Raw genomic sequence first — 13,127 nt, forward strand, 5'->3', positions numbered from 1 at the left:
GGCCTTCTGGTTACCAGCATCTTCTATGGGCTGCCTTAGTGCAAGAGCCTGTGCCTTACACCTTCTGTGCAAGTTGCTCTATGTGCTGTGCTGTACCAGCTTCTTAGGAATGCTTTAGGTAGATTCTTCCTAACATTTCTGTGGACTTAGCTGTGGCTATACTTTTTGGTTACCTGCTAACTAGGAAGGCTCCAATGGGGCCTCTTTCTTCCAGTTGTAGGGATTCAGCCGTGGCCGAGCTTTGGATTCCCATCTTTCTAGGAAGGGTCCAGCAGGAGCTCATCCTTCCCTTCCTAGTACTGAAGGCTCAATAGTGGGGGGAGTGGCAGAGGGGCTTCTGTGCTGGATATAGAGGATGGGGATTTAGTAGGAAATCCTTGGCGATCCTGTAATCAATGCACCATTTAGCCAGAGTCAAATATTTTTCACCATAAGTACAGTACTGTATACGGACTTGCCATTCAGTGACATCGAATTTGAGAACCTTTTGGCATTTCCAGACTCAAAATGGAGATTCAAAGATCTATCTCCTAGGGCATGTCCCCAGCTAACCCAAAAGAAGGTTGTTCTGATGCTAAGTAAGTCTGCTCTGAATACCTTAGTAGAGGTAGTATCAGATGCTGTGAGTTATCTTCTTGACCACAGTTTTCTGGATGCTTCTGTGCCAGGCAGAAAAACTCCCTTATTGGCCAAAATGGTGAAATTGGCATCTGAGTCAATGAGGGAGGTGCTACTGAAAGGTGATTTTACCTGGCCCAAAGAGTGTATCCCCTTTTTGGGAGCCAATTCTAAGGAGTTTGAATGTCTAAGGAACTAAAGTGGTTTTGTGAAGTCTTTCTTCCTAAAAAATGGAATACTCATGTAGGTTCCAATCATTTGGGTGACCATTTTCCTTAATCCCACATCACCTTAGGACTACGGAATTCAATGCTTGGCAGACCTTGTTCAACTTAAGTGTATACTGTGGCTTCCTTGGGAGTGGGTATATAGGGGGATCCAAGATTACCACCTCAGCGGTAGTAAAGCTACTGTGTAAGCCCGTCTACAAGGCTTTGCAAGACTTTGTTAGAGCAAAGTTCAAGGTGAGGTGTGTCACGTGCAAATCCCTCTTCCCCCCAAGCCCTAGTGGACAAAATCAAAGCCAATGAAGAGGCAATGGCTACTTCACTTCTGAAGAAATGTAGGAAGAGTTTTCAGCCTTTCCTAAAGGAGAAAGCTACCTTTCATAAAGACGCAGCCTCAAAAGTAACCCACAAAGAGAGTAGCCCCTTTCTTCCATCCAAATCCTCGACCTTCACTGAAGTTTCCTCGAGTGGCGGAACAGGGGCAGCAAAGCTACTTTCCCTGAAGTGAGACCCTATCCCAGGGCCAGTCAGACTTTGGCTATAAAGCAAGGGTAGGCCATTGGAGATTATCCAAGGGAAACAGAGGAGCTGGTAAAGCAATTAGAGGCAGAGGATCTTGTCAGAGAGAGGCTTTGGGTTGAGGATCATCTCCATCGTTTTTGGGAACGTTGGACCTTTTCTCAGTTGGCACACAGCATAGTCTCAGGAGGTCCCTGTTGGTAATGTATATCAAAACCTCCTCCACACCATAAGTTTAATCAGGGAGGGACCCTGGAGCTCTACTCTTTTGTAAGCAAGATGCTGAAAAAAAGGAGTCATAGAAAAGTGCAGGTTTCTAAAATTCCAGGGCAGACTACTCAACATACCGAATAAAGACTTTCCAGAGAGAATGGTGTTCCTTGACCTGTCTCATCTCAACAAATACATCAGGTGCAATCCATTCAAAATGATGATCATCTGCATTTCTGCCTTGAACCTGTACTATAGATCTAAAAGATGCTTATTGGATGTCCCTATTGCTCACCAATACCAACCTTCTGAGGTTTTGGCCAGAGCGATGGGGTGTAGACCAAAGATTTATGCCTTGAATACACAAATCAAGTATTACAAGTTCTTCCAGGACCTAGGTTTTCTGATTAACTTTGCAAAATCAAGACTAATTCCAAGAAGGATACTTGAGTGGCTAGGTCTCCAATGGAATATGGAGAAAGCAACACAAGCCTAACAAAAGCGTCTCAGCAAAGAATTCTAAGCAAGGTTAGATTCTGCCTTTCAAGATGCTTCTCCAACAAGGGGCAACCTTAAAAAGATTTGGGGCCTTCTTCAGTTTGCCTTGATAGTTGACAGTGTTAAAGAACAGGTTGAAAGATCTCAATTGGGTGTGTAGTTCGGCTCGAAAGTGATTTCGGGACTGTCGGGCTCACTTGCTCAGTCGTTGCAAAATAATTCTCAGGCCATGGACGACATCAAATGGCTTGGCCATGTTGGTCCCTCCCCCAATTACCATGATCCTTCACACAGACTCATCCCGGTCGGGTTGAGGAGGTAATTCAGAGGAGAACTTTCTGTTCGGGAAATGGTCCCCTCAGTTTGCAGCTTTTCAAAAAGGAAATCCCTTTCTGTATAAAGGTTTTCATAGAAAACCAAGTTGTTACTGTCTTTGGTTGCCTAAGGAGGTGGGGATCCTGCTCAAGAATTCTCAATGCAGTGTGTGGGGGATTATTTAAGCCCACATCATACAGGAAGGTATGGAAAAAGGAGAGCCTTGGGCTAGAAGTAAACACCATGTTTTTCTTAAAAGCTCTGGTTTTATTAGAACAACTAAACTCTTCAGTAAACATAATGAGACTTACATTAAGCAAAATAGTTATAAAATTCACACTCATAAATATGATGACTAGTAAATATCAAATACTAAATTAATTGTACTTCAATATACACTTCAAGTAAGAGAAACAGAATTAAATATATAACCAAGAAACTAACAAAAAAAACATTGGAACATGAGATATAAAAGAAAATGGTAGTGCTATTTCAGACACACTATAAGGAAACTCCTTTCAAGTGAATAAGCAGAAAACACCTTTCTAAAGTCAACATCCTCCCGGCAATAGGGGACGAAGCCACCTATTAAAGAGCACAACTTAGACCTTATCTAAATTATACATGGCAGAAAAACACACAAAAATTAGTAATGTAGTTTTACAAAATAAACACATTAAGCTTTGCTTGACATGCACAACTGCATGACTTACAGTGACTATTATAAATCTAACTTAGTAGGAGGCTTAATTACTCTACCAGACTTAGACTTTGGAAATACATCCTCATCACTAACAGTATGGATAGGCATTTGAGGATTATCACATACATCTCTCTCAAAATCATCACAGGATGCATCAGTAGTAATCAAATCTTCAGATCTACCTACTTCAAGATTATACAATCTTTGAATGGGTCTAGTCATTTCTCCCTTTTTAGTTTTGAGCCTTACACTTCTTACAAGTCCATCTCTACCTTTAAAAACATCTACAATAACCCCAAGAGGCCACTTCAATCTAGGAAGGTTATCCTCCTTTATCAACACAAGGTCACCCTTAGACAAATCACATTTTTTATTGAATCCTTTAACAACTTGAGGCAAATTGGTTATATAATTGTTACTCCAAATTTTCCAAAAATGTTCTAGGTTCTTGTTTCTTAAAACTTCTCTTTCATTCAAGTCCCTGGAAGTCACCTTACATGGCTCGACATTTATTAAGGATTTACAATGTGGGGCTCTTCCTAGGATAAAATGTGATGGAGTGAGATAATGAATGGAATCAAGTTCATCACTCACATAGGTCAATGGTCTGGAATTAATACAGGACTCTATTTCTACTAGTATAGTTTCTAATTCACTCTTACTTACATAGTTCAGATTCAGTGTCTTTCTCAAGGCAAGCTTAACTGACCTAATGAGTCTCTCCCACCAGCCCCCCCACCAGGGAGCTCGAGGGGCAATAAAGTTCCATTTGGGAGCCAAGTGGCCATACAGCCTTTGTACTTCATACCTAGCAGCTACAAAAGTCTTTGCATTATCTGAATATATAACACTAGGTAAACTTCTCCTGGCAACAAATCTTCTTATAGCCAATAAGCAGTCAGGCAAGGATAAAGATTCTGTAAGCTCTAGGTGTACAGCTCTTACAACACCACAAGTGAACAACAATACATAAAATTTCTTACTAGGACAATCAGCACAAAAGAGGGGGCCTGCATAATCTAAGCCTGTTACATCAAAGGGTGGAGAAGCCCTTACTCTTTCTTTAGGTAATGGAGCCACAGGCTGACTACAAGGTTTTGAATCATGCCAACGGCAACTTAAACATTCCTTTATTACTGTCTTAGCTAATCTCCTCATTCCTATAATCCAAAAGTTATTTCGTAGGGATGAAATTACGGTATCCACACCTGCATGCTTTAAAAACCTGTGCTGAAATCTGATCAACAGTTTAGCCAATTGACCCTTTGGAATTATAACAGGATGTTTAGTGTCATATTCCAAGTTAGAAAACTCAAGACGTCCCCTAATTCTTATTAAGCCTTTATCATCTAGAAAGGGGTCAAGATTTCTTAATTTAGACCATTGAGGGATAGCCTTTTTACCCAAAAGTACCTTTATTTCTGCAGAAAACATTTCTCTTTGGATGCAGTAAATCAACTTCAACTTAGCAAAATCGATCTCTTCAGTAATGAGAGGGCCTGCCACTTTGTTATTACTATTTCTACAATTTATGATAAATCTTAAGACATAAGCTGTAACTCTCAACACCTTGCTTAATTTACTGTATCGATCTAAATCTATCAACGGGTTGTCTGGCATGCCTTGTACATTAAGACAGACAGCAGTACTTTCTATGCCTATTTCATCTTTATACTTAACTGGGTTACCTTCCCTTTCCTGGTATTGGGATTCTTTTAACATACTAGGCCCATAGAGCCACATAGTACTATCCACAAGCTTGTCTGCCAACAGACCTCGTGTTATCAGGTCAGCTGGATTGTCCTTACTTACACAATGTTGCCAGCAACTGGGAGGTGTTAACTCTCGGATTTCCTTTACCCGATTAGCTACAAATAGGTCCTTCTTACTAACATCTCTTTGAATCCATGACAGAGCAATGGTAGAATCTGTCCAACACCTAACTCTAACACAGTTATCTAGGTTAAGGGTATTCTTCACAAAGTTGACTAATCGTGAACACAAAAGACATCCCATGAGTTCTAACCTCGGCAATGTAATTGTCTTTATGGGAGCAACTCTTGACTTAGAGGACACTAATGACACCTTGTATGAGCCGTTCTCCACAGGCACTCGCAGGTACACACAAGCCCCATAGCCCTTTTCAGAGGCATCACCAAACCCATGTAGTTCCATATGACTAAGCTTCCCCCAGGCCTTTGGTGAAAAATAACATCTATCTATCTGATAATTCTTAAAATGCTCACTACTAAGGAGCCATCTTTGAAACTTTAGCTTCAACTCTGATGGCATTTCTTGATCCCAAGTCAAACCCAGTTTCCAGAGTTCCTGAAAAAGTATCTTGCCATACATAACATATGGACTGATTAACCCTAAAGGGTCAAAAATCTTGGCTATCACACTAAGGATACTTCGCTTAGTACAGACTACTTCTACAAAGGAATCTGAGTTTATGCCATCAAAGGAGAAACTGTCCAGTGAGTTACACCACTTCAGGCCTAATACAGTATTGGGTTCATCAGAATTTCTAAAGGGTACCTTGTCACATAACTGAGAAGTAATTAGCAAACTATTTGATACAAGTTTTGTAAGGTCCATACTAGCATCAGCTAAAATGCTACGGGCTTCACAAAATTTATCAGCTGCTTCTACAGCAGAATCCGCACCACTCAACCAATTGTCTGTATACATGTTAGCCTTCAAATCTTGCACTACACTAGTTGGGGGATACTTATCCAAATGATGTTTGATTGTGGCATTTAACAGAAATGGGCTCGATGTGTTACCAAAGGGTACACGTGTGAATCTCATGTGCCGTATTGTACCATCATCTCTTGGCCACAAAAATCTATGAACATCTCTGTCTTTCTCTTGTACACTAATTTGCAAAAAGGCCTTTCTTATATCAGCTGTAACAGCAATGGGCCAACGACGAAAACGAATGAGTACCTCAACCAAGTCAGGGTTGAGTGATGGGCCTGAGGACAAACAGTCATTCAATGATACACCATTGTAACAAGAGGCAGAGGCATCAAACACAGGTCTTATCTTAGTACTTGAACTACTTAATTTAACTACTGGACGATGAGGCATATAGTACACAGGATTCACACCTGAAATTTCCTGCCTTGGTACCTCTTCTATTATGTGATCTGACTCATAACTATCAAACACTTTTTGATATTCTTTCTTAAGCTCCTTATCGTGTTCTAACTTAACCATTAGCCTACCTAACCTTTTATGGGCTATGGCAACATTATTTAAAAGCCTTTCCTTAGCAGAATCATCCTTCCATGGCAGTGCAACCTCATAGCGACCATTCACAAACTTCACAGTACTCTCAAATTCTTTGAAAACTTTGGTTTCACTATAACTTTCAACAAATTCCCTAGGCTTAACCCCTACAGTTTCCAAATCCCAAAAATTACACAAATCTGAATCTGAAACAGAGGAGATACACAATAATTGTGGTACAGAGTAGGTACAAGAGTCATTGGTTTTATACAGCCTGCCACTCAAGACATAACCAAAGAGAGACTTCATGGCTACGACATGGTTAATTTGGAAGGCATCTACAGGAGAAATCAGTGTCCAGTAGAAATCTAGACCAATCAGTATATCAATCTCAATGGGAGAATCATGGTGGTAATCATCAGCTAATACAACATGAGAGAAAGAGTTAAGCACTGAATCTGGTACAATAGGCCTAACCAAGGGTTGACATATTCTGGGAATCTCCGCAGCAATAATACGTACCACTTTCTTGTCAGAGTCCCACAACTTTAACTCATAAACATTTCTGTGTTCATTTTTTCCACTGCTATGACCACCAAAACTAGAGTATGGCATAGGTGCACTAGTGATCCATTGTGGTTTACACTTCTTCACAAATTTGCTACTAATATAAGACCTGTCTGCACCATTATCAAACATTACCTGAGCAGTGACAACAGTACCATCACTACCACTCACCTGAACTTTGGCAGTTTGTAAAATGGTACAGTTACCACCTTGCCCTGTTAGAAGTGCCACATCGCCAGGCTTGTCACTGCCAATAGCACCTTCCTTTGCTTCACTTTCCTCCTTCTTAAGGTTCATTTCCAGCCTAACGCCACACATTAAGGTAGAATGGGCACCGTTACACTTTGTACACCTTGTACGAGCTTTACAGTCTCTTGACATGTGTCCACTCTTCAAACACTTGAAACATAGGCCTAAACTTCTTATTTTTTCACCTCGCTCCTTTCCACTCAATTCTAGCACACCATAACAGTTTTCCGATTTGTGCTTCTTGGCACAGAAGCTGCACATTGTGTTTTCTTGCTTGGACGAAGCATGAAGGGCTGCGGCTGAATACACCTTGTCTTTAGAACTCTTATTTTCAATTTTCTTTACTTCAATACTACTCTTTCCCTTAAAAGCTTCAGACCTTTCTAATCTTGAAATTTCCTTGTCTAAGAATGTCAATAACCAATCTAAATCACTCTCATGTCCATCACCATCCCTGGCCCACTCTAGCCGCAGTTCACTTGGCAAACGGGAGAGGATGATAGGTGTAAGAAACACTTCACATTGTTTTCCTGTGATGCCTAGCGCCTCCAAACTGCGGATGTGTATTAGAATGTCATCTCGTAATTTCCACAGCTGTGCCACACCCTTGGGTCCGCTGACATTAATGTTGACCTCACCATTTAACAATGCCTGGACATGAGCAAAAATAATCCTTTCTGGCTTGTGGTAGCGTTCCTTCAGTAGTTTGCAGGCAACCTGGTAATTAGCACTGGTATGAGCTAGTCCCTTCACTACATTCCTGGCATCTCCCTCCAGCAAAAACAGCAAATAAGTGAACTTACTAATCACTGGAAGGTCTGTTGCATCGATGTGGGAATTATATTGATCCCAGAAGGACTGCCATTGGGTCACTTCACCACTAAACTTCGGTAGCTCCAGCTTGGGTAACTTGACATTGGTGATATCGGACTGTCCACTTATACTGCCAGCTTTAGAACCAGGACACGCTGCTGCTGCTAACTTCCTTATCTGGTCTTCAGCTTGTATCCTAGGCTGCACACTTATTGTTCTAAACTCATGGGCTTCATCCAAAAGTTGTTCTAGTTCTTCTTCAGCTACCTCAATTTCTAATGCTTCTTGGACTTCATCCAACTTAGCTAGTCTCTGGTTGTATTCCTTGATAGCATACTCAAATTGACTAATAGTTGTGGTGGAAGACTCCAAAAGGTCACTCAGTGCCTTGGAAGCTCTTGTCACCCACCCTCTACATGTAGTCCTAGTCTTCTTTAACTTCTCCATTATCTTCACTGCACAACTTACTTTCTTAGAGGGAGTGTTCCCTGGTCTGGGCACCAAAAATGTGGGGGATTATTTAAGCCCACATCATACAGGAAGGTATGGAAAAAGGAGAGCCTTGGGCTAGAAGTAAACACCATGTTTTTCTTAAAAGCTCTGGTTTTATTAGAACAACTAAACTCTTCAGTAAACATAATGAGACTTACATTAAGCAAAATAGTTATAAAATTCACACTCATAAATATGATGACTAGTAAATATCAAATACTAAATTAATTGTACTTCAATATACACTTCAAGTAAGAGAAACAGAATTAAATATATAACCAAGAAACTAACAAAAAAAACATTGGAACATGAGATATAAAAGAAAATGGTAGTGCTATTTCAGACACACTATAAGGAAACTCCTTTCAAGTGAATAAGCAGAAAACACCTTTCTAAAGTCAACACAGTGAAACTACCCATTATGAAGTTCCTTCTGGAGAGGAATGCATTTCTCTCACCATTACAATTGTCGAGTTCACTCAACATAGGGTTGTATGCACTACTGTTTACAGACAAACAGTCGGTTCTGCTTATGGAATGGACCTTGGACCAGTGTTCTTTTCAGGAGATTTTAGATCTAGTTCCAGATCTCTAAATAGACCTTTTTGTAACAAAAGAGAACCACAAACTGAAGGCTCACCATAGAATGAAGTTAGACTTCCCTCTGTGGGCTTGGATGACACAATGCCAGATTCGTGAATTAGAGCTAAGACTGGAAAAGTCTATTCCGTTTCAAGGTTATCTGTCTCAGCAGGAAATGGACCCTGGTCAGGAGTGAAAAAATCTGAAGGGTCTCTCATATTCCTCCTCCCAGCAAAGGACTCTGCTTGGGAGGAAGGAATCTCAACTGGTTTTGTGTATAACTGAATGTGGCCTAACACTGATCCTGGTCAGTAGTCCTCCAATCTAGGATAACCTTTGAGGCATCAAACAATACTTGGTCTTCATCTTTTAGGCTGCAGACTTTTTGGACCTAGAATCCTTCCACTCACACCAAGAGTATGGTATGGATCAGTCTTAGACCGAGGATAAAGCCTGATGAGCAGAATGTTCTCTCTGAGGATTTTTTGGGTCTCATTGTTTATGACCCTGAGGCTTTGAGGGAAGATTCTCTTCTCGTTCTTTTGTTAAAAAGAGGAGTCTTTGCTTTCTCTGAAGGGATATGGCCACCACTGGACTGAGATTCATTAGTGGGAGAAGGATGCTGTTAGACTCATCTCTTGTGGTCTTTATCAGTGGTGATCTTGAGTCTGAGACTAGTGGTCTCACTATGGTCCTTGGTTTGTACAGGGTGGGCACCGGACCAAGGAGATCTTCTATATGTTTGTGGCCGAGAGGACTGAGAGTGCTTGTCACCCAATCAAGGAGAATGAGAAGGTGGTGATTGAGATTGCGTCGGAGAAAAACATCTTTTCTAATCTTGTGGTGAATGAGGGGAGGAAGAACGAGGCATCTTGTCTTTGGGAAGAGAAAATGTAGAAACTTGGTGTTTCCTTGATCGTAGAAAGCGAGATTGAGACAATCGTGTTCGTCGAGATACTAACTGAGATACCCGGCCATGTTACTCTTGGTCTCGTGGTAGTTGGTCACATGGGTAACACTTGGAGACTGCTCTCGTGAAGAGGGCATGTGCGTTGGGTACGTGTGGAGATTGTGTGTTATGATCATGTTTTTGGTGATCGTGCGAGTTGTAATAATTTTTGGTGATCGTGCTTGTGATGATCGCTTCTCACGAGGAGATCTATCATGGGGGAGCTTCTCCTCCTTCCTCCGAACAAGCGATTCCAGAGAATCAGCAGAGCTAGAGGCATTGTCTGATGTTTCTTTCCTTTTGTCAGGTTTTGTCATCAGTGGGGAGGCCACAAAAGCATCTTGGGAGCATCCCGAAGCAGGAGAGGGATCAGAGTCTTGACTTGTAAAATTTGTTTTTTTTTTTGGTTTCTTGCGATATTGATCCTTCGGAACTTTTGTGTGTGCGTCAGAACTTGACACTGAGCTTTCTTCTAGAAGGTTGGGGCTCAGTGTAGCGTTACTCCCCCCCTACGAAACCATGCATGTTCTTTAGTGACCTTGTCGTCATCATCTTCAGAGTGGTAGGTGATGATCGTGCACATGGGGATCATGATCGTACGATTAGAGATTGTGGTAACACTTCAGAAGCAGAAGACAAAGGCTCAGCAGGGGAAGAAGCAGGCAAAGGGGTCCGTGGATGTTTCACTTCCTTTTTCCTGAAGCTGAGGGTTTCGTCACTGGAGACTATGCCTACGCAGGGGAAGCGGCAACTGGAACAGTTTCCGTCAAGAACTACCTCTGCAAGAGAAACACTTGGGAAAGCAGCAGTGGAATTCTTGGTTCTAGTAGATGTCAGCACCTCGAGAAGTTTCTCCGTCTGTGGTAGTAGGTTGGCCAGGGCACCAGCTACCCGTCGAGATAATACCGCTAGAGAGTTATTGGGTCCTTTGACTGGCCAGACAGTATTACATTGGATCCCTCTCTTTGGGTACGCCTCATTTTGTCTTTGCCTACACGTACACTGAATAATCCAGCCATGTTCTTACCACATTCTCCCCTGTCATCGTGTACTTGACAACACTGAGATTACCAAAAAATTCTTCTTCTCTCAAGGGGTTAACTACTGCAATATAATTGTCCAAAGGCTACTTTCCTCTTGGTAATGGTAGAAGAGACTCTTTAGCTATGGTAAGCAGCTCTTCTATGAGGACACTCCAAAATCAAACAATTGCTCTCTGATCTTGGACAGTGCCATAACCTCTGTACCATGGCCTTCCACTGTCTTGGATTAGAGTTCTCTTGCTTGTGGGTACACTCAGGCATGCTGTTCTATCTTATTTCTCTTCCTCTTGTTTTTTTATGCTTTTATAGTTTATATGTGAAGGATCTAATTTAATGTTGTTACTGTTCTTGAAATATTTCATTTGCATTGTTTATTCTTCTCTTGTAGTTTAATTATTTCCTTATTCCCTTTCCCCACTGGGCTATTTTTCCAGTTGGGACCCTTGGGCTTATAGCATCTTGCTTTTCCAACTAGGGTTATACCCTAGCTTGTGATAATAATAATGATGATAATAATGATAATAATAATAATAATAATAATAATAATAATAATAATAATAATAATGATAATAGTAATAATAATAATAATAATCCCAAGCAAAGACCACAATCTAGAAAGATCCAATTTCTTATCAATGTTGCCAACAGTAATCAAAGAGGGTGATGTTTGAAAAAGAGGGGAGGGTATATTGCCCTAACATGGGGAAGACAACACAGTCACCTTCTCCATGCCACTCCCGGAGGGTTGAGTGGAGTCTCTCTTTCCCCGATGGGTTCCTCAGGAGACTTATCCTTGGAAGAAACCACAAGGGAAACAGCCTGCTTTGTTCCTGAAGAAGGGAAGATTGAGTTAAAGGGTTTCTTTGGCACCAGCTTGGGCATACCCTCTGAATCCGAAGCATCCCTCTTGGACTTCTTCACGAATTCCACCCACTGCACAGGAGGCCACTCCCTACACTCCTCACTGGGGGTCTGACTGCAAAGTCATGCCCTCTGTAAATCCACAAAGCACATAAGAATCCAACTCCGTTTTACTTGTATCTTGGTTACATCTTCATCCTTCTTTGCTGGAGCAGAGCCACATGTCTGATTTAGGGGTGGTCATCACAACAACTCACAAACAATATGAAAAAAAAGAAAGAAATTGATTAGTTTAATAGCCAAGTCAAGTAACGCAGTTGTGTACTGTATATGTGTACTCTGCAGTGGCTGAAGTCAAAAGTGAAGGCTGAACTGCCTGTCGAGTGGGAAAGCAGCAATGTTTACCTTGTTAAAGTTTAACTGCCATTCAGCTACACCGATTGTCATTCTCCCATTAGTTGTTGATGGTTTGTATTACATTTAACAGCAAACTATTTTTAGGAGGTGTTGTGTGGTGTCCCAGACCCTCCTTGCTCCTTAGCCTTGTGCAGGTGAGTGGGGCAATTATTTGTTCACTTTTGATTGTGGATGGAGATTTTGCATTAGTTAATGCTCTTGTAAGCTGGCAGTTAACTGTGGTGTTGGTTCCTTTCTATGAGGTGCATAACCTAATAATGATATCACTCTTTGCAGACAAATTTCAATTGCTGAGGCAAGTTCTAATGAACCTGAATCAATGCATCTCCCTTATATACACTGAGTCTGTGCTTTGCACATTGATACACTGGCCCTAGAGCAGGGGAGACTATATTTAAGTGTTTATGTCGTACTGGATTCCTTGTTCTAGAGTTTCACTGGAAAATCCTTGGAAACCACGCAGCACCTCCCAAAAATAGTTTTTCCTTCATCAAGACCCCTCAGTCGTTAGTTTAAAAAATAATCACAAGTAAGGTTAGGCCTTTCTGAATTGATTGATTGATTTAGAATTCTCTGGCTTCCTGACATCAGAGGACATTGACACCGGCTTACTGAATTTGAAATTCAATTGAAATAATCTGATCATTTTAATGATCATTTAGGACCAAGTCTCACAGCATCATGTACTATCATTTATTATATTTTGCTTGCATTGTATGAGAAACTTTTTTTTATATAAAGAGGTAATGCAGTACTGTATATATTTTGCAGTTTAATCATGCAGATCCTTTTAGGACCCGAAATGATGATAAAATTGTTTTTCACTAAAC

The 13,127-nt window shown here is 41.1% G+C and overlaps 2 protein-coding genes across 2 annotated transcripts in view; one reads left to right on the top strand and one right to left on the bottom strand.

Annotated features, from left to right (window-relative positions):
- Positions 1-13,127, top strand: part of LOC137640077 (3-oxoacyl-[acyl-carrier-protein] reductase FabG-like) — a 250,996-nt gene that overhangs the window by 134,635 nt on the left and 103,234 nt on the right. The gene's annotated exons all lie outside the window — the stretch shown is intronic.
- On the bottom strand, positions 3,109-8,435 carry LOC137638973 (uncharacterized). The gene has a single exon (XM_068371306.1). The coding sequence runs from the start codon at positions 8,398-8,400 to the stop codon at positions 3,109-3,111; it is 5,292 nt and encodes a 1,763-aa protein (XP_068227407.1). The 5' UTR covers positions 8,401-8,435.

The sequence above is a fragment of the Palaemon carinicauda genome, chromosome 4, assembly GCF_036898095.1.
Source record: "Palaemon carinicauda isolate YSFRI2023 chromosome 4, ASM3689809v2, whole genome shotgun sequence".
NCBI classification, from domain to species: domain Eukaryota; kingdom Metazoa; phylum Arthropoda; class Malacostraca; order Decapoda; family Palaemonidae; genus Palaemon; species Palaemon carinicauda.

Bases quoted from the DNA above. Each gene is read 5' to 3' on its own strand.
- LOC137638973 (XM_068371306.1), bottom strand. From the start codon at position 8,400: ATGGAGAAGTTAAAGAAGACTAGGACTACATGTAGAGGGTGGGTGACA.